The sequence below is a fragment of the Zonotrichia leucophrys genome, chromosome Z, assembly GCF_028769735.1.
Source record: "Zonotrichia leucophrys gambelii isolate GWCS_2022_RI chromosome Z, RI_Zleu_2.0, whole genome shotgun sequence".
In the NCBI taxonomy this organism is placed as follows: domain Eukaryota; kingdom Metazoa; phylum Chordata; class Aves; order Passeriformes; family Passerellidae; genus Zonotrichia; species Zonotrichia leucophrys.
In genome coordinates, this window is record NC_088200.1 from 67,802,630 (window position 1) to 67,825,022 (window position 22,393).

At 39.4% G+C, this 22,393-nt stretch overlaps 1 protein-coding gene across 5 annotated transcripts in view; it reads right to left on the reverse strand.

Annotated features, from left to right (window-relative positions):
- Positions 1-4,067: 4,067 nt before the first annotated feature.
- ZNF608 (zinc finger protein 608) overlaps positions 4,068-22,393 on the reverse strand; it is an 83,381-nt gene continuing 65,055 nt past the window's right edge. For 4 of the 5 annotated variants that reach the window (XM_064736140.1, XM_064736138.1, XM_064736139.1 and 1 more), the window contains exons 4-10: positions 13,382-13,469; positions 10,457-12,908; positions 8,283-8,700; positions 7,568-7,740; positions 6,508-6,661; positions 5,178-5,259; positions 4,068-4,204 (exon numbers count right to left, since the gene is read on the reverse strand). In XM_064736140.1, coding sequence (XP_064592210.1) covers positions 4,198-4,204; positions 5,178-5,259; positions 6,508-6,661; positions 7,568-7,740; positions 8,283-8,700; positions 10,457-12,908; positions 13,382-13,469 — 3,374 coding nt within the window. In that variant the 3' untranslated portion in view covers positions 4,068-4,197. Of the gene's footprint in view, positions 4,205-5,173; positions 5,260-6,507; positions 6,662-7,567; positions 7,741-8,282; positions 8,701-10,456; positions 12,909-13,381; positions 13,470-22,393 lie in introns of those variants that run through there. The other variant, XM_064736141.1, reaches the window with a different exon arrangement.

Below are 22,393 nucleotides of genomic sequence, written 5' to 3' on the forward strand. Positions count from 1 at the left end.
GAAAAAAGAAGACTTCCCGAGGGAGAACTGTAGTGCACAGTAATGCTATAGGGTGTTTAGTTAGGGAAGCTCCATGAAGTGCTAAAAGTGAAACCAGAACTCTCTTTCTAAAGCAGAACAAAGCTGGCATATTAAGTAATGACTGTATGTCTCCAGCTCCCTCTGATTCAGGGAGATAAAGGCTCAGACTTCCTATGTGGGCTTCGTATCATTCACAATTTCGAGTCATTGGTTGGTTTCAAAATATCTTTGAAAACTGTAACATTTTTTGTCAGTTACCTTAGGCTCCTTGTTAACCAGTGGTCTGTCCTAGCTACTCATGGCATCTTGTGCTATCACCTGTGAGGAGCTGTGGTTGTTATTAAGAGGTAGCTATAAGTATGAACTGCAGGGTATGAATCTGAAGTGAAATATGTTCTCTGTCCCAAACACTGTAGGCTAAAGAGAGGCCGGATACATTAACACAGTCTAAGATAAAGGTGCAGGTCAACAGACGAATAGTGATGAGAGAGAGAACTAATCAAGGGTCAAGCTCACAAATGTATGCAGAAAGCTTTTATTTGTGCAAATAGAGTTTTGATGGTATCAGATGGATGTAAGAGGGCTTGTTAAGCTGGCAAGTGGCACAGAGAGGGGAGAGGAGCAAAGCGGAGAGGGAGTGGTAAGCAAACACTAGTGTGAGATTTTGAGACAGAAACATGAGGACAGTACTTCTGTCAGTTGTGACAGTGACAAGACTCTGATACCAGGAATGAAATATGAATTAGACTCCCTGCCTGACACTCACTGGTTCTCTGAGAAGAGCCATGGTGGAGAGTGGTAGAAGGGCACTATAGTGTCCTTTGTTTATGCCAATATCAACAATGTGTGTGTTTTAGCATGAATTCAAGGATTCTCTAAATTCATGCCCTTTGGGAGTCCTTGTCCTGACAGCAGAGTGACAAGTGTAACTCAAGACCAAATGGTTAAGCCCAACCAGTGCACCTACCACAAGCAAGGAGGGGATGCATGGCAAAGAGTTAGCTTTGTGACTTCTCAGGTGTTCTCCAAGGCCACAGGGAATTCTAAAATGACAAAACTGAAATTATGTTTCTCTTAGCTCCCATTTTCACCTGCTCTAGGCTAGTCCTGGTAGCCAGCCAGCTCAGCTGGTTAGACCCCTGTCCTGTTCCAGCCCCTAGAGCTACATGATCCCTCAGAAAGCACTCCACCCTCCTTTACTGTTCACATCCATTTTTCTCCCTCTGCAGGCATCACAGGCAGTAGCTCCCTGGCTGCGTTTTTGAGTCTGTGTCATGGGCTTGTACAGACTTTTCATTTCTCTAGCTGCATTTACATGGACAGACTTAGAAACTCAAATGGGTGTACTACATAAGCCCTGCTTCACCTTTGCAAGACATCCAGGAACATCTGGATGAAAGACTGAAGCAAGGTCACTGTTAGCTGCTGCTGGAAGGGCAGGGTGGTTGAGGTCAGCTAGAGGTAGCCAAAAGTGTAATCCCATCCTGTGGAAAACAGAGTGCAAATGTATCTGTATCATGATGATTCTGTGGCCCATTTTCAGTGACCAGCCTCTGCAGCTCTTAGTTCCCAGTGTATAAACTGTCTTCCTTGTATTTCTGCTTGAGTTTGCTCTTCCTTTGGATGCTCACACAGTGGTGGATCACCCTGGCAGCTGCACATCAGTGCTCAGATGTGTGGGTGAGCACCCTTTGGGGAGTGCTGAACCAGAGAGTGACACTCACTGTGGCACAGCCTTTAGGGAGGTCAGTATGTTAAACCAGTGTTAAACCAAAAAGAGGGATATGAAGCCAGATGGAAGACATAATAATCTTAAATGGAAGAAGACAATATATGGCAAGAGATGTTAGCCACTCTTACAGACTTCAAGGATACAGTAAAACTATAATGTTAACTGTAATTTTAACTGTTGCTTACCCTGTATCAATCAGAGTAATTCATTCCAGTTACTTATGACACTCAAACCACACTAAAAATCACCCATAGTGTGAATTTATAACATCTACTTTACTGTGGTAGCATTAATGGTTTAGGCAGGAAAAAACAAAAGTCAATGGTATGTTTCAACACAAAAGCCATCTGAGCCTTTACTATAGAAGTAATAAGGCATTTATTATTTCAAGAGCCCTGCATTCACAATATCCCCTTTTTCAAAGAAAACACCCCTTCCTTCCCATTTTTTTATGAGGCTAACTTGTAGTATGTCACCACTGTGAGACTTCTGAATGTGTTCAGAACAAGACAATAATAGTAAGCCACAGATGAATGATGTGTAGTAAAAATCAATAAACCTTATAACTATTCACTAAGGGAACTGATTTTATGCCTATAAAAATAAAACAATTATAGCAATATTAATGGCAGATTCATCATAGTAATATAAAAGTCCAAGTGTGCTTGTCTGTTGGGAATCTTTAATTCATCCTTCTGTATTAAGTATTCACAAGGTAGAAGAAACGGAACCAACTCCAAGAACAATCTTTAACTTGCAGTAATTCACCCTGTCAAAAAAAACCCAACAAACACAAAACAAAAACAACCAGTAAAACATTAAAAAACAGTTTTGACAATCAATGTAACTGGGATATGCAGAAAAAGAAAAAAATTAAAGCCTCAAAAACCTGACCAGTACATTTGATTTTTTTCACATCACGATTAGTGATTTCATGTTACTGTGTACTGTATTAACTGCATTGTAACAAAGCAGGTGGTATAGCCACATAAAATATTTATCTTGTAGTAATGCAGGTTAGACACAGCAAAGGATTTTTTTTTTACTTGACAGGTCCTCTGTTTTTAGGAATCTATTCATTTTTTGGGGAAAGGGCAATACAGATATAATAGGAAAAAATTTACCTATAATTTATAGCATACAGAGCTGCTCTAAAACAGGTATTAGAGACTTCAGTTTCACTAATACCATCCAAAGTGTTACCATGGGCCTTTTTTGAGCCTATCAGGGTCAACAGAAAGAGGTCCATCTGCCATCTGGCTTGGACCCTGCATTGCCCGCTGGGAGAGGACACTGGCACAGGCCCAGCAGGAGAACAACTAGGAGCTGTGCCATTGCTGCACCCTCTGCTATCTACAGCTATGACACATCTTTCAAAGTGGCTCAAGAACACCCAGAAATAAAAATTAAAAAAAAAAATTAAAAAAAATTAAAAATCAAAGTTTTTTCATTATTCTGATTGCCAAATTATTTAAGGCAAGTAAAAAAATGAAAGCATTTGATATAGGTTTTACATAAAATAAACTAGGTTACAGCATAAAACAAGTAAACAGGTAATGGCATTAAAGTCTCTCCTCTAAATCTGGGTAATTGTAAACATTAAAAAAAAGACTGCAGGACTATTCAAGTAATAGAACAATCACAGATGTCTTCTCATATGCAGGCTATTAGGTTATCTGCCATTCAAGATTATCAAAAAAGACATTTCATTATTCACAGATGCTCATTATCTCCATTTAAAATCTATACATTATATACAACACAGTTTTTGTGGTACTAGAATCCCCATGCCTTCCAAAGGTATATTTTTCACAATACACAATTACAATGAAACAGTGAGTACAGTAACATTTTACACTGATGCATCTTAATAGGAACCACCAAATAGACATCTACATTGTACCAAAGTGTCATCACAGTTAGCCTCTCTGAGAGCTTGTGGGAAATACCAGAAGGGTATGCAAGGTTCAGGCACACTGATACATAACATTATTTATTTACAATTGGAAAGGAAAAAAGAGAGAAGAAAAAGGAAAGGAAGAAGAAGAAGAAGAAGAAGAAGGAGAGAAAGGAAACAAACAACCTTTTGCGGTTAACGCCTCCTAACCATGACAAGTACATATCTCCATTTAGTGTGTGGTTCGCAACTTAGCAGCAGACCCTGTGTGCGAGCCTTGGTACTGATACAAAAAAAGTAAAGAATATATATATATTTTTATATATATATGTATATATATATATACGCATATATATATATATAAAAACAGAAGTCTAATTACAGCAACATTTGTTACTCTGTGATAAAATCTGCAATTTACAAAAATGAAATGACTGGTTTTTGCCTGCCATTAAGGCATTTCAAATTAACACCATGGAACTGATGTCTGTAATAAAGCGCTTCCTCATGTGATCCAGTCACATGACAATGTTCATCCCCAAATTCATCATTCTCTGAAAAGAGAAAAAAGAAGGTTTTAGTAAGCAGAATCCTTTCCTCACACTTTTTTTTCTGCACCTTGAATGCATCATGAAATGAAATCTGTACAAGTATTCTCAAACCCAAGAAGAAAAGACAGCAAGCCCTGTCCTCTTCCCTCCCCTGCCAGAAAAACAACATCCTGAGAAGTAACCTGTGTCAGGATTGTTTTTCTGTGTTCTGGTTCCCTATCATCCATCAGCTCTTCCAGGGCTACAAACATTTCTTACTCAAATAATTATAGCTAATGGTCGCCTGTTTTAGCATCAGCTTTCAGACAGACACCCGTAACATGGAACTTCATGGGTCTATTTGATTCATTTAACTCTGAGTCTTAATGTGTTGGCAGTGAATGAAACCCTAATGTTAAAAGATGCTTTGGAATTTTCACTTGATATGGAACCATCATAATATACTAGCTTTCTTCTTGACAACCTAGTAAATAACTGAGAGGCTTCTAAGCATATAAATGTATGACATGGGTGTGCAACTTAAATACAAAACCATCTCTAATGGGCTCCCAAACAAAACTCCCTAAAAGCAAGACCAGCAAGCCAGGCAGCCTTGCAGAATAGATAAAATCCTAAGTTCTTCTCGTCAAGCATGGAACCAATTGAACATTAATTTTAAACTCATTTTATTAAAAATTTGGATCTTATATTTCACAATCTCTTGTTTTATCTTAATACCAGTGCTTAAAACACACTCTGTGGAAAATCTCAGAAGACAGACTACTTGTTCTGACCTATGTTACAATTAAAGAACACTACTAAGGACAAAATGTCATTCTAAGGAGAACAAAATTGCAATTAATCCAAAGTACCAAGTTTTTCCTCAACTTTAAAAACTTGTGTCATACAAGGAAATGCGCACCAGCAGGCTAAAAAAAAAATCTGTGATTTACTTTCTCCTCTCTATGTTACAATATATAATTTATTGGCTATTTACCTTCTTTGTGCAGGAAACATACCAGATGCAGATGCCTGTGCAGCCACCTGCTGAGTGGCAACAAGGGCAGCAGAGGTCAATCCTGCAAGAAAGAAGAAACAAAGGAATGTTGATGTACCTCTGGTTTTAATGGATTTTTGTGGTCAGAGTAATGGTAGGAAGGATCTCTAAGGCAAACAACCAGAAAATGTAGGGGGGTTATCACTACATAAATAACAAATATTGCAGGCAACATTGTTAACACAATCTGCCGAGTATGATCAATATACCTTTCTGTAATAAACTGAACTGTCTTTGATAGATATTCTACAAGAAATTACAGCATTTTTACTTACTGCATTCTTTACCAAACACTGCACTGCATGATGCTAAGTGGGTTGTATGAGAGCTCATGAATAGGAAGCTCAGTAGAAATAATAGGTATCAGGAAACAACAAGAATCAAAAGTCACAGTAAATTACAGAAACGACATGCCAGCTGCTCAGGATACATTACTTTCATAATAACTTACCATTTTTACAGTTTTGCTACTGAACAAGCATAATGCATCCCAAAAGGCATATGGAATCACTGAATCACACTGAGAAATGTCAAGACTTTTACACAGGAAAAATAAATGCTGAGGCACCAAGTCAATGGAAAGAAGAAATGTCATTTAGCCACCAGTTGTGGTAGCACATATTTTGCTGCATGGGAGGAAACCTCCTTTTAATTCAGCTAGAGTCCACGGTTAGAGAAAAAAACATTCAAAGACGGGTATAAAACCTAGGGAGAATAAATTGTATCTCACTGTGCTGCTTTTTCCCCGACTGCAACTTTGTGCACGGCATTTGCCAAAATACAAAGAGTCCTCTTTCAAACAGTCAAATTATAACAAGCACAAACCCTTGTGACTGGAATGCCTTGTACATAAAATATGTTCAGTATAAAAAGCTTTTGTCTTTGCTACACTTCCTCCATTGCTTACACAACCCTAATTATACAAAAAGGAGGTTGTTTGGTTTGGATATTTTACTGCCTTTCAGCCAGTTAATGTCAGTTTGCAGGAGGAATCAAAACATTCATGTGGATGACAGCCTAACTGCTACATCTTTAATAATGCTCTGACACCCAGTTTTGGAAACAAAACTTGGTTTTTCTCAGACATGAAGCTATTAATCTATTGCTAGTACTTGCTGTGAATTTTCAAGCCTTCCCCCTAAACGTAATGCACATCTGTTCCAACAGCGCAATCTCTATTCAAAATGCTTCATGTAGGCATAATTTCCAGTGTCAAGGCAACAATTCCATGAGGCAAGCTAATCCCACCCATTGACAATTTTCTGCTCACCTTGAAATGGGTCATACTGTCCAGGTATGAGGGGGTAGCCCATTCCGACGTGGGTATGGTGGTGAGTGTGGAGGTGCCGCTGGCTGAAAGGAGAATGGCGGTCTCGCTCCCTTTCTGCTTCCCGCTCACGCTCAGCTGGTGATTTTTCCACAGGCTAGTAACAGAAAGTGAAAGAAAACTGACGTGAGAACTTTAAAAGGGATGAAATCACAATAAAACCATGTTATTATCTGTCAAAAACTTTTTGAATACAGATGACTGAAGCTCACTTTTTCTGAAGCAGTATCTCTACTGGAGTATTTGCACTTGATTCTAATCTCAAGCTAATCTTTATGGATAATGGAAGATTTTCCAAGGCAGAAGATTTTGAGGCAACACACTGCATCTTGAAGACACCATGGTGACTTCTAGTTTTGGGCTCCCTGAACCTCAGCTGGCTTGCCAATGCCTGAACAACCTGGGTGAGCTGCTGAAAATGCTCATTGTTCTAAAGCTCTCTGGGGATCAAGTCTGACTGAATAGCAGAAAAACTACTTTTAGAAAATACAATGAGAGCCAGTGACTTGCTCACAATTAAAACCCGCAACAACTTATCTGAAAATGAAATAACAGTAATTGTTCCAACTTTGTAAATCTCATTTGTAAATCTTCAGAAATTGGGGATGGTAATCAGCTACTTGGAAGATGTGAATTCTTGGCAAATACAAGGAGGGGATATTATCAAATCCTATAGCCCAACTTCTCATTTCATTATGTTTCTGAACAGGAGTTTCCTGTTTGACTGCAAAAATCTGTGCACCAGGAGGTATCTCTGAATCTGTATTTTTATATTAGTCTATTCAAGACAGGAAACCTCAGCACAGAACTGTGTTAGATGTGTTACTTCCAGTTTATGCCACAGAAGCATTCTGATTATAAGCTGCTTTTATTATAAGCTGTACTATAAAGAAGAATCATGCACTCATAGCTTGATGCCAGATTGTGTGCTTCCCGCAGTTATGTTCCTCCTCTACCCCTTCCTGTACGTGACACTCTCCAGTAAGAACAGACAAAGCCTTACAACAGGTGACTTGCTGCGATACTGGTTGGCATGCTGCTGGAGCAAATCCAGTGCTTTGGACTCAGTGGTTGATTTTGCATTGATGCTCGGGCTGGTATTGACCTTTTCTGCCTCCTCTCTCCCTGACATCTTCCCATAAACTGGATAATGAAATCCTGGAGAGAGATACGCCCCTGCAGGTAAACAATAAATACCACATTAAGTTACTGTTTTTACTTTTTATTAAATCAAGGTAGGAGGAGACAATATCAGAACTGACAATTACGTCAAAAGTAGATCACATGACTACCAAATGGCATGACTGCTCTTCAATTTCATCACCTAATTTGCCCTGATGAATGGAGGTTATAAAGAGGGTTGAGTTGATAACTATTTCAGACATTTATGGGTCCTATTTAAGTAAAAGAAATAGTAACTATAATGGTTCTGACAGTAAGTGCTTAGAATATTTTTATAGGCAATAAACTATCTGTCAGTCTAACAGCAACAGCAGACTGTCAAGTGTTGAGAAACTTGAGAGTTCATAAAAGGAACATCTTGTATTAAACCAGTTTCATCTACAGAACATTCCCCAGTGGAAGCACAAGCAACACAACGTCATCCATGAAGCTTCTAATTTAGCCTAGCTACTAACAGAAATATTAAAATGCAGACTTTACCGAACCTGAGGATGCAAATCTTAACTAGCACACAAGGCAGGTTTTGGAATACATACCAGGATAGCTGTGCATTAGGACAGGAGAGACTGCGCGATAGGCCGGATGGTTGGGATCGTACATCTGCGGATACGGGTAAGCATGCAAGTACTGGATGTATGACTGATGCTGACTCATTGGTGAGGAAACTGCTACTCTAGCACCCCGAGAGTCCTTCCAGTTTACAGGAGTCTTTTGATCATCGTTTTTTATCTTGCTCTCATCCACTGATTGAGAATCAGAACGCTTGACCTCTTTGGGCTCCTCTTTAATGCTTGCTAATGAGACTGGAAGGTTAGGCAGGGAACCTTCCTTGTTAGGTGTTTTTCTAGGGCTGTCTTCTTTTAACTTTTTCTCACGATCAAGTTCTTCTGATTTTTGCTGATCAAGGTATTTGGGCTGATAGACATAATGATGCCATGTTCGTGAATCTGGATCCTAATAAAAAGGAGAAAAAAATTGTTCTGAACTTAGACGTAGAAATAAGTTTGTTATTGGTATTTCCCACATTTCGGTTAATGTATTTTTAACACCATATCCCCATTACATAGAGGAGAGGTTTGCTTGCCACAGAGTGCCTTGAGCTCAAACCAATATTCCCATGAAGGAGCAAGAGTCTATTATCAAAATTTAATTCAATTGCTTCATCTTATATCCTTCTTCATGCCTTTAACTAGTTTAATCATGAAAGACATGTGCAATGTAATGAAGTTCTGAGACTATGTTATTCATAACACATTTTAATTAAAGCCCACAGAGAGACTTTTCCCACTAGAGAGCAAAAAGTATCTGTGAACCACAAAATTAGAGCTGGCTAATGATATGCCAGAGTACTTAGAATACCTGAAACAATGCTCATGAAAAGCTGATCTAGCTGGCAAGATTCTAATGCTACCTCTGGTATTACAAATATCCAGGAATCGGTGGAAGTCAAACATTAAAGCAGACTTTTTCAGCTGATAATCTTATTTTAAGTTTGTAAAGTTACAGGTACGCAAGTATTTATTGGATCAGGATCACATGATTTAAAGAACATATACTGGCCACTGTAAATACTTTTAAAAATAATGTATTACACACACCAGTTTATAAACATGTTACAGAACTGGAGAGGGGAGATCTTCAAAATGCTACACCAAATCACTACGGAGAAGTAGCAGGAAAACTTCTTTTTCTGGTACAGGATATGCAAGGGCTAATTGTCAACATTTTCTCCAACTGACAGACATTTATGGCACATGGCACAGAAATATAAGCACGCAACTAAACGCTTGAACAGTCTGGTTCAAATACTCACTTGAATCAGCAGAAATCTTCTCCTACTTAGGGCTGTACCATCCCACTTCCTTTAGAGCTCTCTACTCCCACTCCCCTGATCCCACTGTACATTGAAAGACAGCCTGTAAGGGTGAAGTCTGGGATGTACCATACACCAGAACATGAAAGCATCAAGCATTGAGGCTCCAGTTCAGAGCACGGAGACAGTTGCATTGCCTCAAATGAAGGCAATGTGACATCTACGAGGGTCAGCATGAAGCCACTGGATAAAATTCTGGTCCCACTGAAGTCAATGGCAAAACTATCACTGACTTCAATGGAGAGAGGATTTCATCCATTGTGTAGGTCTGTAGGGGCTTGAGGTTGGTTGAGGAGAGAAGGGGAACTTAACTGCTTCAGAAAGGTCACCTTGGGTTAAGATAAAGAGCTATGCTTTAAGCCAACTCTTCAAAGAACCAGCTCACCCATCTTTAGTAAATGCCAACTGTTATTTAACAAAAAAAGGAAACACTTCAAACCATGTTTCAAATCTGCTTTAAGTCCTCTCACAATGAAAGCTGCTTATTTTGCTTGAAATTTCTTATTTCTGAACTAAGCAAACTGCTTACCATTTACATCTAAAAGAGAAATCTAATTCTACTTTATTCATGCATATAATTTAAAATAGTCTGTTCAGGTCGTAAGCCTGTGCTCTGTCACCACCTTACTAGACTTTTTAATTGTATTTTTTTTTGTTCTTTTCAAACAGCTCAACTGGAAGGCATATTGGTCTATTCACAGACTACAATACAATCCAGCATGAAAAAATGATGGTGGAGCTTGTATGGCTGCAGAGGTAGAAGAATGTAGCAAAAAGTAAATCTCATGTCTTAAAAGGTAAACCAAGACACTCTTGTTCCATTTCCTGTGATCTCACCTGTTTAAATCTTGTGGTTGGATCTACTCCTGTTTGCTTCATAGAATCCATAACAGATTTCATCTCCACAGCCTCCTTTATAAGCTGGTGGTTTTCCATTTGTTTGGCTTTGAAAGTGTCCGACTGAAGCTGCTGCTGGTGATTGGAAAGGATCTGTGATTTGCTTGTCTCCTCACCTTTGTTAGGAACTGATGACCCTATTTTAGTGTTATTTTTGCTGGACTCTGGAGTTGAAGGGGGCTTTGAAATAGTGGCAGATGGAATATTCTTCTGCTTGTTGTCATCCTTCCCAATCTCTTTCAAGGAGGGGTCGTTCTTCCTTTCACAGTCCCTCCCACTTTGTGCCATTTTCTGTTCTGCTAGTCTCTGGTCCTCATAGTATTTTTCATACTGCTGCCTGTAAGCAGGGTTGGAGGCCATTAAGGACTTTTGGTCCATATAGAGCCCATAGGCATACTGTCCATAATAAAGTGACTGAGCAAGTGCAGGGTGTCTTTGAGTTATTACTGACTGATGTTGCGGCTGCAAATTAGAGGAAGTGCTTTCGCTTTTCTTGGCATCTGACGATTCTGCCTTCTCTTTCTTTTCAGCCTCTTCCTCAGCCTCTTTTTTAATCTTCAGCCCCTGTGGGGTACCGCTGTTCCCAGCTGCTGGGGCACTGACCTGTCCAGAGTGCAAGTAACTTGGGGAATAGTAAGGATCGTAGCCATGGTAATAGGGAGAATGAGACTCTTTCCCTTGAGCTGATTGTGCTGTGGTTGAAGAATGTCCTTTTACAACACCATCTTTATTAGAAATAATATCCGATGGAGAGCTGGCCTTTGACCTCATGCCCTCTGACCTGCTGTCAGAGCCACCATCATCAGCTGCATCAGAAATATCTGAGTAAGCAGGGCTGTTGGTTTTAGCGGCTGTGCTGTCTGCACCATTCTGTGTCAACACGTGCAGTGGGGCCATGGCAGATTGTCCATTCACCAAAGTGCTGCATTCCATCCTGGAGGCACTCCCTATGGAAGGGCTGGGCGCATTGTCTGTGAATGTGTAAACTTTATCAGCTTCAGCCTTAATACTTGCCATCCTGCTCTCTTGAGATTCTGACAGTCCATTAGCTAGCACTTCGTTCTTGTTGAGATGGTCCTTTAAAAAATGTCCAGATAAGTCTTTGCCAGACCCTTTTGAGTCCTCCAGCTTCCCCAGCTTAGAATCCATCTTAGGGCTGCCCGTCTCTTTGCTTTCTTTGTCCTTCAGCTTTCGCTTCTCCTTTTTCTTTTTGTCTTTGAGTGATGTGAGAGCTGGGTTTACAGTGCTTGGCTCTCCCATAATTGTGGGCTTTGGTTGAATGGGTTTCAGTGGAGGGCTCTTTGGTGTAGCCTGAACAATAGTAGTTGTTAGAGAGGGCAGTCCTGGTATTGTCCCTGTAGTGGTGGTTGTAAAGGCTGTAGTAGGTATAGCTATTAACTGGGGAGGAGTTGGTGCTGGTGCTGGGGCAATGGGCCTGGCCGTTTTCAGCTTGGAAAGGTTTTTATCCACTTTGCAATTGTTTGATTTCTTGCCTTTATCACCTAAACTCTTCTTGTCAATTAATCCTTCAGCCTCCAATTTCGGCATTTCGGTTTGCAAATTGCCATCTGCTACTGAGCAATTATCCAGTGTGGCTGCCATGTTAGAAATTACTGGAAGGCTGTTCAATTCACTGTTCAGACCCTTCTTTTTGCCAGAATTCTTGCCAGTTTTGGAACTGATAACTGAACCAGGGCCATTGCTGGTCAGTTCCCTCTTTCCCTTGGGGGTCCCTGGGGTAGCAATGGAGGAAGGAGATGTCGGTGCTTTTAGTGGATCAAAGCCTGGCAAATTTGTGCTTTGCTCACTGCATTCAAGTGCCACATTACTCAGTGCTTCCTCACAGTCTGAAATTTTGTCTTCACTGTCAGGCTCAAACTCCAGTTTGTTTTCTGGGTCTAAGTGTGCATGAGCCTGATGGTAACGTAATCCATTAATGTGCTTGTACTTCTTGTTGCAGTTGGGGTGAGGACAGTCAATCAGCACTGGGGAAGAGCAGCCTTGGTCCAAAAAAGCAGTCTCGGGTTTCCCCTGTGGGGTGGTGGGAGTGCTTCTAGAATTAGTACGAATGCGTTTTCCAGACTTATTGTCCTCTGAACTGGAGTTCAAATCCAGCTCCATAGGAGGCTTAGTTTTCCTCTTGTTTGTGGACGAGGGGCTGGCTTTGACTTCATCCATGGCGCAGTTTGGGGGTGTTCTGCGCCCACTTGAGTTAAGGCTGCCCCTCCTCCCCTTCCCATTGGCACCACCTCGATTTTTGTTCTGAAGTCCTCGGGACTCTGTGAAACTCGCGTCGTTCCCGGGTACGGCCGCAGCTGCAGCGGACCTCGCCCGCTTTCCCCTGCCCCGTCCTCCGCGCATTTCCAGGTCACTTGTTGGCGATTCGCAAAACCTGTACAAACAATAGATTCCATCAGCAGGAGCCGTGAACTGAAAAAATAACAACCACCGCCATGTCCCGTAAGAGAACCTTTACACATGTTAAAGGAAAGATGTCCTTCTGACAAGTGAGAATGTTACAGTGTCAAAGGCAAAGTCATTAAAAAAAGACAAAAATGGTAAAGACATATCCACCTGGTGAGAACAATGGACCAAAACATTTTCCTAACTTAAAGAAATGCATTTTGAAATTAACTGCTTTCTGACTGAATCCCATGTATTTCCTCTTCCCTGTCAAAAATGCAAAAGTAAAATAAAGAAGAGCTTCCACCCCATGTTTCACTCTGGAAGACAGAACTACTCAATTCACTCGTGCATGTTTTCAATTATAACCAGTTGTGCTTTATTAATCTCTGTACGGTCTCTTGCCTGAGACTGGGGGTTAAAATACAGCAGAGAAAAAACAGACTCAGAATGTTTGCCTACCTCGGAGGGGCCCAGTCATGCTTTGTGCAGTCCAACAGTGTTCCCACGTAAGTCTTGTTCCTCCATGTAACATTTACTACCAGGACACCTGTCAGTGAGCGAAAAATAAAGTATTATCACACACAAGAACAATAACTGGGATAGGCTTTTTGTTTTGCTCTTTTATTTTTTCTTTTTTTTTTTTTTCTCTTTTTCCTGTCCTTTCCTCACAAAGTAAGACATTTACTCTCATTTGCTTTCAAACACTCTGGTCTATATTCTTCCTCTTTTCTGGTTTCAGTGACCTCAAGTTAAAACCCACAGGAAAGACTGCAAATGACAAAGAACAAGAATTAGTGCACCCATGTGTGTGTGTGCAAGACAGCTTGCCTGTGTGACGGTGTGTGTGTAATCAAGATACAGCTGACAGAAGGAAATGGGTTTTGCCATGTCCTGCTGTAAAACAGCAACACTCACCTCTTAATTTTGCTATTATTGCACATAATTGCTTTCACTTGGCAGCCAGCCAGCGTAAACTAAGCACCAGTTACAGTGTTTAAATCAGAAGGTGACTGAGAAGAATAATCTGCTTTGCTTTGAACAATATGATAATGATGCTTCTATTTACTTGAAATTACTCATATCCAAACACATAAACATATACATGTATGCACTGCAAGTCTTGTTCAGCAGATATGGCTCAAAAAATGTATTATTTGCTATGCTTTTGCTTCTGTGGAAAGTGAGAGACTAGATATGAAACTTCAACCATACCACAGTTAAGGTAGGAGTAATTGCAATATATATTTATATAGGAAAAGGGATCCTTCAAAAAACCTACTGTAATTTAATTGCTTTTCCACTTATGACTTTTATTAAATGCAAATTTGCCTGCCTAAAGCAGAATTCTAATTTCGTTTTATTTGAATTATCCCTGTAAAATTTGTGAATGATAAGGTTATTGTAAGTAACAAGAAAATAAATGTAGGGGATGTCATTCAAATGTTTTCAGGTTGCCCTCAAATGCTTCTTCACATAATTTATCATCATGTTTATGGACTAGTCAGCATAATGACCCCTTTAATTCATTAACTGCCACAGATAAACAGAAGGTAGTGTTATTGAGCCAGACATCTCTTCTCATTAGAACACACACTGAAATAAGAAATACATTTTATCTAACAAAGAAAGGCACAGTACAAAATGTTCCAAATTTATGAGAGGCGTGAAGACACCAACTCGCAGCTGACAGCCTTGTTTTTCCTCTGCACTTCCCTTATTCTATCTGCAGCGTCTCTGTAATAGAAATGATTCTGGCACTGTGCCAGAATGTTTCCAGCCCATCTTTTGCTTTGTCTTACCAGTGCAATTTCTAATTTTGCAATAAAACCATCCCTCTCTGCTGCACTGAGGCGAAGTTAACACACAAGCAGCAGCTTATTTCCTCAGGGGTCTTTTAGCAGCAGGGAACTATTTTAAATGTTGTTAGCAGAGGTACCAAGGAAGAAGGGATTTCCTTGAAAATTCTCTGTAACAGATTTGAAATTTATCCCCCGTATGGTTTCTCACTGCAATTAGGCAACTCTAGAATTTTGTGCACTGGAATGAACTGGTCTGAAGCATGAAAGACAAACTGCACTTCTAGCCAGTGTCAGTCGGGTCCTAGAGAGACCCTAGTGAAGATGTTTAGGAGAGATTTGGTGTGGCACTTAGTCCCATGGTCTACTTGACGGGGTGATGTTGGGTCATAGGTTGGACTTGATGATCTCAGACATCCTTCCTAACTGATTCTGTGATTCTGTGATCAGGGTTAAAAGGCCATGCTGTATTTTTATGACCTATGCAAACTAAGCAAAGGCTGCAAAGACACCAAGGCTGCTTTATGTTGCCCTTGGCTTAGGCATGGAGGCAGCCAGGAAGTGCTGGGGTCCAGGGAGGAGGAGGAGGAAGAGGAGAACAACCCAGTACATCCAAGAGGAAATATCTATTAGTAGAAATGGGGTTTCTTACAATAAGCAGCTCTATGTTCCCACTTGCCATTCACAGTCTAGAGAAAAGAGATTGTATAGGTGTTTCTCTGGCAGCCTTGATGCCTTTCTTCCACTATAACAGCTTGTCATGTGTGACTCTGTAAGGCTCCAAGTGAAAATCTTGAGTATTTTCCTTTGGTAAACTGTATTATGGCAGGCAACCCATCTATCTGCAAGCAGCACATTTGATCCCTCAACCCCACGTACCAGCATTTGTCCAGTCTCCTAAAAGTACCAAGCAAAGAGAGCTCTCTGACATCCCATGGAGTATTACTGAAGAACTAACTTTGTCATTTATTCTTCCCCAGCTAGTTCATTTTTATCCTTTTTTTAAAAAAGTAATTGTTACTTTGTGGAGATTTTTTGAGTTTGGATTATTGTTTTTTTAGGGGGGTGGTCGGTTTGTTTTGTTTTGGGTTTTTTGGGGGGGATGTCCTAATAAAGGTTTATTCTCCTTGATATTTGTAATCTTGCCTATCTCTACGTGCACTTTATTAATTTATTTATGCACCAGACCTAGGGATAGTTTGTTACCTATTGACATAAAAAAGGGCAAGGTAGGAGGCATAGAATAGTGAAAATAATAAAATCCCCTGAAATCAATACATATTTCAATAATTCTATGAAGACATTTAAATGACCTTCCCATGTAAGAAAGTCAGTATTTCAAAAGCAAACACAAGTAAGCTCCTCCCTTAAATCTGCTACATATAGCATGTCATTAAATTTGTTAGGCTTAGCAAAGGTCCCGTGCAAGTAGGAGAGAATATTAATCTCCATGTTGTGCTAGCTGTGGCAAGGAACACATTTCCTTTCCTTAATGGACAGCACATTGCTCAGCCACACAAAAGACTCCACAGAACTGGCAGGGAAGGTAACTCGTTTACTCTTCTAAGATTATCACAGAAATGGGTGAGGAGAATATAAGTAACATGGGAGGTAGGGATCTAAGGAAATGTGCAACTGCAAGAAGCTTACTAGGACAAAGCACCAGAACATGAAAATGGAGATGACTTAGCTAGTGATCCACACAACGTACTTGATGCAGTGCTGAAGAGAAAGGATTATTCTTCTAAATCAGGGTGTGCTGTTTGTCCTGGCACAGCGTTCAAGCTCAAAGCAAGAAGCTCTGCTGAGCCTGCTCTGTCCCAGCTGGAGCACCGCTGGAGCAGTGCTGGCCCACTCCCAGCATCACCTCGGAGTACACTGGCCATGCACTCAGGGATGCAGCAGCCCCTCTCTGGGTCATTCCAGCTCCTCTCTGTGCACCTGTGTGCCCACATACCCCTTCATCTTGTGAAGGAACACACCACACACAGGACCAAACCTCTTGAGGGCTCTGCCAAATCATAAGAAGTTCCTGTAATGAGACTTCCTATCACATCAGACAACGTATAATGTAGCAATAACCTATTTAACATTGCCTGAACAAGAGAGCAAATGCAAAGACAGTCTGAGGAACCCCACAGGTTTCATACTGTCTGAAACAAGAGATGCATTTTCACCTTATAAAAAGCCCAAGAGGCCAAACTTTTTAAAATACCTTACTGAAGAATGGGGAACAAAAAATCAGGTGCTTGTAATGAAATGAACCTGAGGATATTTGGACTCTCTAAGATTCTAATTCAGGAGGAAACTAAGCCAAATATCTAATTCTGTTCCTGTGAGGTTAAATCAAAAACCAGTGAATATATACCACACATACAAATGCTTCTTTGAGAAACTAGGGGTGTCATCTTAAAGAGTTTGACCAATTACTAGAACACAGTTCACAAGAGTTGAATGTAGCAAAGAAAAAGTTATCTCTCCAAAACATATAATATATAAATTTCTTGATTTAATTTGGTTGATCATTCCATTTGCAAACTATATAACTATTCACAGTTACAGTATATCCAAAATTAACAACACTTTCTGCTACCTTCTGTGTCATGTGTCCTACATTAAAGCAAAAAAAGAATATGAGAATTAAGTGTTCTGAAGTTACCACCCATGCTACTCTTTATCATTAAAGAGTAAACACAGTAAGTACAGCATGTTTTATGTGTGGGAATTACAAAATGGTGCCATAATGTAAGAAAATGGGGTAATATTACCCAGAAGTTTTAGAGTTCACTTACTGTAGTTTTTCTGCCAAAATCCATTATTAGGCAAGGCACAATCATATCCAAAAGCATTAATGTATGACAATGGCACACCCAGGATGTCATCTGGTGCCTACCACCGTCAATAGAAGCTCCTCCTTTAACATCAAATGTTGTCAGCCTTTTAGGAACAAGACAAGATTCTGTATTTTGCTGTTTTCCTTCACAGTATGTGTACCATTATGAGACCTTTTTCTTTACTCATCATAATCATAACCAGAATGCTAATGGCAAAAATTTTCAGGCAGGAAAAACTAATGTGTGCCTATAGGAATACAAAGCCATTTTACATAAGTGCTTCTGATAGGTAACGTACAAAACAACCCTGACAATTTTTACTTGAATTTTCTTATGGAATGAAAAGTCACATGTCACTAAAGTAGTATGTAAGAATGTAATTTCAGAAATCTACAGCAAAAACCTCACTTTTTATGAGTTCAGTGGATATGATGTATCTTTTCTTCCCCGTCCCTTCTTCTGCTTTTCAGTGACTGCCTAACAAAGGCCAGAACCAAAACTTGCTATTTACTATTAACTATATCTTGTAGAATGAAATATGTCATCACAAGTTGGAAATGAAGTAAATAACCCTGTTGCTAAGAAATGCAGATGTGCTATTTTGACATATTAAAATCAGAATCAAAGGCATTTTCAGTACCAAGTAAGAGGATTGCTCATATGGATTACTTTGGCACTGCAAGTTTAGCAGACACATCTACACTCTTGCAGACATTCCTTCATTTAAAGACAAAAACCCCTCAAGTATCTAGTCTAAAAAATATACGAATTTCTTTGTTTTCTTGACTCTGTTTTCTGCAATGATCATAAGCCAAGAATATTTATGTTTGTATCCAAAACTTTGAAAATGAGCTCATGTGATGAGGAATCAAATTATCACATCACTACCTTAAATGCGGGCCCCATCTTTTAAAAATACTGTCTTTAGAAAGAAAATATGTTCAAATTCCAATACAAGTAGGCATTACTCAATAAATCAGATTGGAAGGCCTGACTTAATTTTTACAGCATAGGCTACTTTTGTGTTCAGATCCCAGCAAATGCTACAAAATCCTGGTTTAGTCCAAACTGATTATTTCACCAGGGAACTCAGCAGACCAGTCATCTGAGAGGGTAAGCCTTCATTTTTGTAAAAGGAGCTACTCCCTCTGCTCTTAGTGGACAATCTGGCCGAAAGCATCTGTAAAATTCTGGAGAAACCAGATCTGCACAAAGTCTTTCTGAACACTTCTTTGTTGAAGAATATTTATATGATCTTTCAAAACTAGGAATGATTTGTTTACTTTTCAGTCATCAGAAGTCATGTATATTTAGAAAGTCACATATATTTTAAAAGTCACCTAAGTCACTTTCCCTTAAACACAAGTGGAAGCCTCTGTTGTAAAATTCCAAAATTAGTTTCTGCCTACTACCTTTACTATCCTGAGTATCATTTTAAAACAATTTTTCCTGATGCCAGAGGAAGATCTCTAAAGTAGACTACATTTTCCAGAATTATTTTAGTAAGAATACTTCATTAAAAGGTTAATATGATAAATTCTTGTAGCAAAAATCTCTGTGACATAGTAGTTCTTTGAGGTTGAGATGCAATCCTGGTATAGAGAAGCATCACATCATTACTTGATTACTGTTACAAGTATTACTTGTAACACTACAGCATAATCAATTCCTTGTACCTTCATGATTAGTGAATCCACAAATATTTTTGCAAGTCAAATTTGATTTTCCTCTTGTCCCTGCCATGCCAAGTACAAATAATACAGACATGCCTGGGATAGCCAAACCATGGCATATCTGTCATCAGTAAGTACACCACCCCCACCGATTAAACATGTTTTATTCCACATCTGGCACTGCAATTTTTTTGGTCCCACCCGTATCTATTTGACATCACTCCATAACAATAGCTAAAATATATTAAATGCAAAAAGCTGCAAGATGAAAATCTAGATTTTTTGTTGCCACTGGCTTAGTAAAAGCAGTACAACTCATTTGACTCACAACCACCATATCCGCCACATCATCATCAATCCCACATCCACATATACACCTGCAATTCAACCAGGCATAAAAAACACAGAACAATTTTTATATTAGACTTGCAATGCAAATGGCTTATTCCTCCCTGATTGCTTCCATCCAGAAAGTAATCTAAAATGATCAGTAAACAATCTCCGTATGAAGCCACATCTTATAGACTGAATGCTGATGTGGGAGATGTACAGTTTATATACCACTTTAATCACACTCTGTCTAGCATGGCACAAGAACTTAACTACATCTACAGCAGGTGCACATGTAACCAGCATCAACATCAGCCAGCCTGAGGATGTAATGATTGTCAGGTGGCCTGAAAATGCACGACTGGTGGGTTTGCTTTTTTTTTTTGTTTTGGTTTGCTGGTGGGATTTTTTGGGCCTTTTTTTTTTTTTTTTTCCCCAAGAGCCCTATTGCAGCACAGAATGTTTGAAAAGTCACTTTAACCACATCCTGTAATCAGACCATCTGGAGCACAGATCTGCAATTAGTCATCCTGGGCACTGGACTTTATCTGAACAAATACTGTACAGCAATGAAGATGAGAAGATTGGATAGCATCAAGGAAAAGAAGCATAATGAAATACTGCTGGTGTAGTCATAAACCACTGAGGCACTTACCAGTGGTGTTAATTCTGCATTCTGTACTTTATGAAAGCATAGCAAGTTTAAAGGTTAGAGGGCTGAGAGGCTAAACTCTGCTATTTTAGTTAATGTTGCCCTGCTGGTGGCTAAAGCTGGACTACAAACTACAGTATCTTCTGCAATAGCCTAACAGAGTAAGATCACATCTGTGTGATTTCCAGTAAGTTCTGAGTAATGACAACCTACATTTCATGGATACTTTATGTGAATGTCATACCCTTTCTTTTCTTTTCATTATGAAGTCATTGGTAAAATAAAGGTAATATTGAAAGTAGGAGCTACCACCTTGGTTTAAAAATAGCCGTTTTATAGAACCTGTTCCCTGGATCGGCATTACATACTCCCATTTGCATTCAAAAAAGAAGCAGCAATTATACAGTGAGGAGTAGCTCTTGGAAACATGGAGCTGGGCCATCAAGCAGACAACTTTTTAATCCTGCCTAATAATTACTGTAATAGATTTTCTTAATCTAGAAGTTTATCCCAGTGCATATAAAAGAATAAACACTCCAATAACTGAAGAAATCCTGTTTCCCCATGAGCCCATGTGCCTAATACACAAAAGAACACAAGCTACTTCCATCACTGTCATGTCTCCTGCATCCTTTGTTCTGAAGCCTCATGGGCTGTATTGATTTGGGAAAATCATTGAACTTCTTGGAAAACTAGACTCTAGCTTATTCACCACCATCTATTTCTTTCTCATGAAGACAGCTGGTCAATATTCAGTTGAACGGGCAGCAAAAAGAAGCTCTGGTTTAATTTCTTTTTCCTGCCTCCCTAGCAACATTACCCTTTTCCAGCTTTAGTATAAAAAAACCCCATCATGTCAGGAAGACATGTAGCTGAGGTTAGCTGAAATGACAGTTTCTCTGGACAAGGCTATAACTGAAATGCTGGGGGCAGGTTAGTTCTGGAAGACAGGACAGCATCTAATCTAAAAGCTCATGTCCCTGATTAGTTATAATGATAACTGTTACATTTTTTTTCAGTGCATATATTTCTTCTAAAGCTAGTCTGCCTAACAAAAACCAGTGACCAAGATCTAAATACAAATCGAAAGCCAAAAGAAGTATGAATGGTCCTAATCAAATATAAAGCTAAATTTCACACTCATTAAAAGACCAATAAAAGTCTCAAGGAAAACTAGGTAGTACCCCAGAAATTACATCAGATTGGGTCCCAAATGGCTTGTTGATTTATCAACGACTACATATTTCTACTAAAATATGAGCTACTTAGAGTGGTGATTTTGAAAACTATGAAGCCACAGCAACCCACATAATTTTCTCCTGCCAGATTTTTATCAAAGTGATTAGAATTTGGCAGGATTAGGAAAACTTTTGGATAAAATGCTGTTAAACCTCTTGAATGTCAGACCACATAACTGCAGTGTTTACAAGAAAATGTGCAGTTAATGTTATTATAAACTAACCATAGGCTTCTGACCTCTGGAGTACAACTAAAGAGCCAGTTTTTGTGCAGCCCTTACCTTTTCTTTGGCCAGAGTAACTGAACAACTTCACTGTTTCACTGCAGTTTGAGAATAAAACTGCAGTCTTACTTTATTTCAGCTGATACTAAAAATGCAGTTTGAAAATAATTTAACATCTGTGTGTTCTGAAGAAAACTGTATCTGTTTCAGAAATAAAGTATTCCATTTCTAGCAGATTCTTTTTTCTTTTTTCTTTCTTTTCAGTAATCATAACTGTGATTCACATAGCCTGACACTGAAAAGTGTCACAGTCTCAATTTTAGAAGAAGGAAATGCTGTTCTGTAATCCCCTGAGCTTCCCACTCATTTCTCAAGGAGTGTGCTCCTATGTTGCTGGCCTGTTGAACACATGGACACTCTTCTGACTTCTTGTGGAGCAAAAGAAAAAGAAGCCCCACAATCCACCGCCTTTGCTCATACTCCAGGACCATATGTCACTTGAGATAAGCAACAGAATATGGGGCTTTTCAACTAATCTGTCACACTCGCTTCCTGCACTTTATATTAATTACAGGAACTCTTCAGCTACTTACTTCTTTCACAAACTCTTTTCTCCCTTAACAGCAAGTAAATAGCAAAGCAAAACAAGTCTGGACCATGGTGGAAAGAGCTATTGTTTCAGTACAAGAAGCAGGGCCAAAAAATGGGAAAACCAAAACAATTT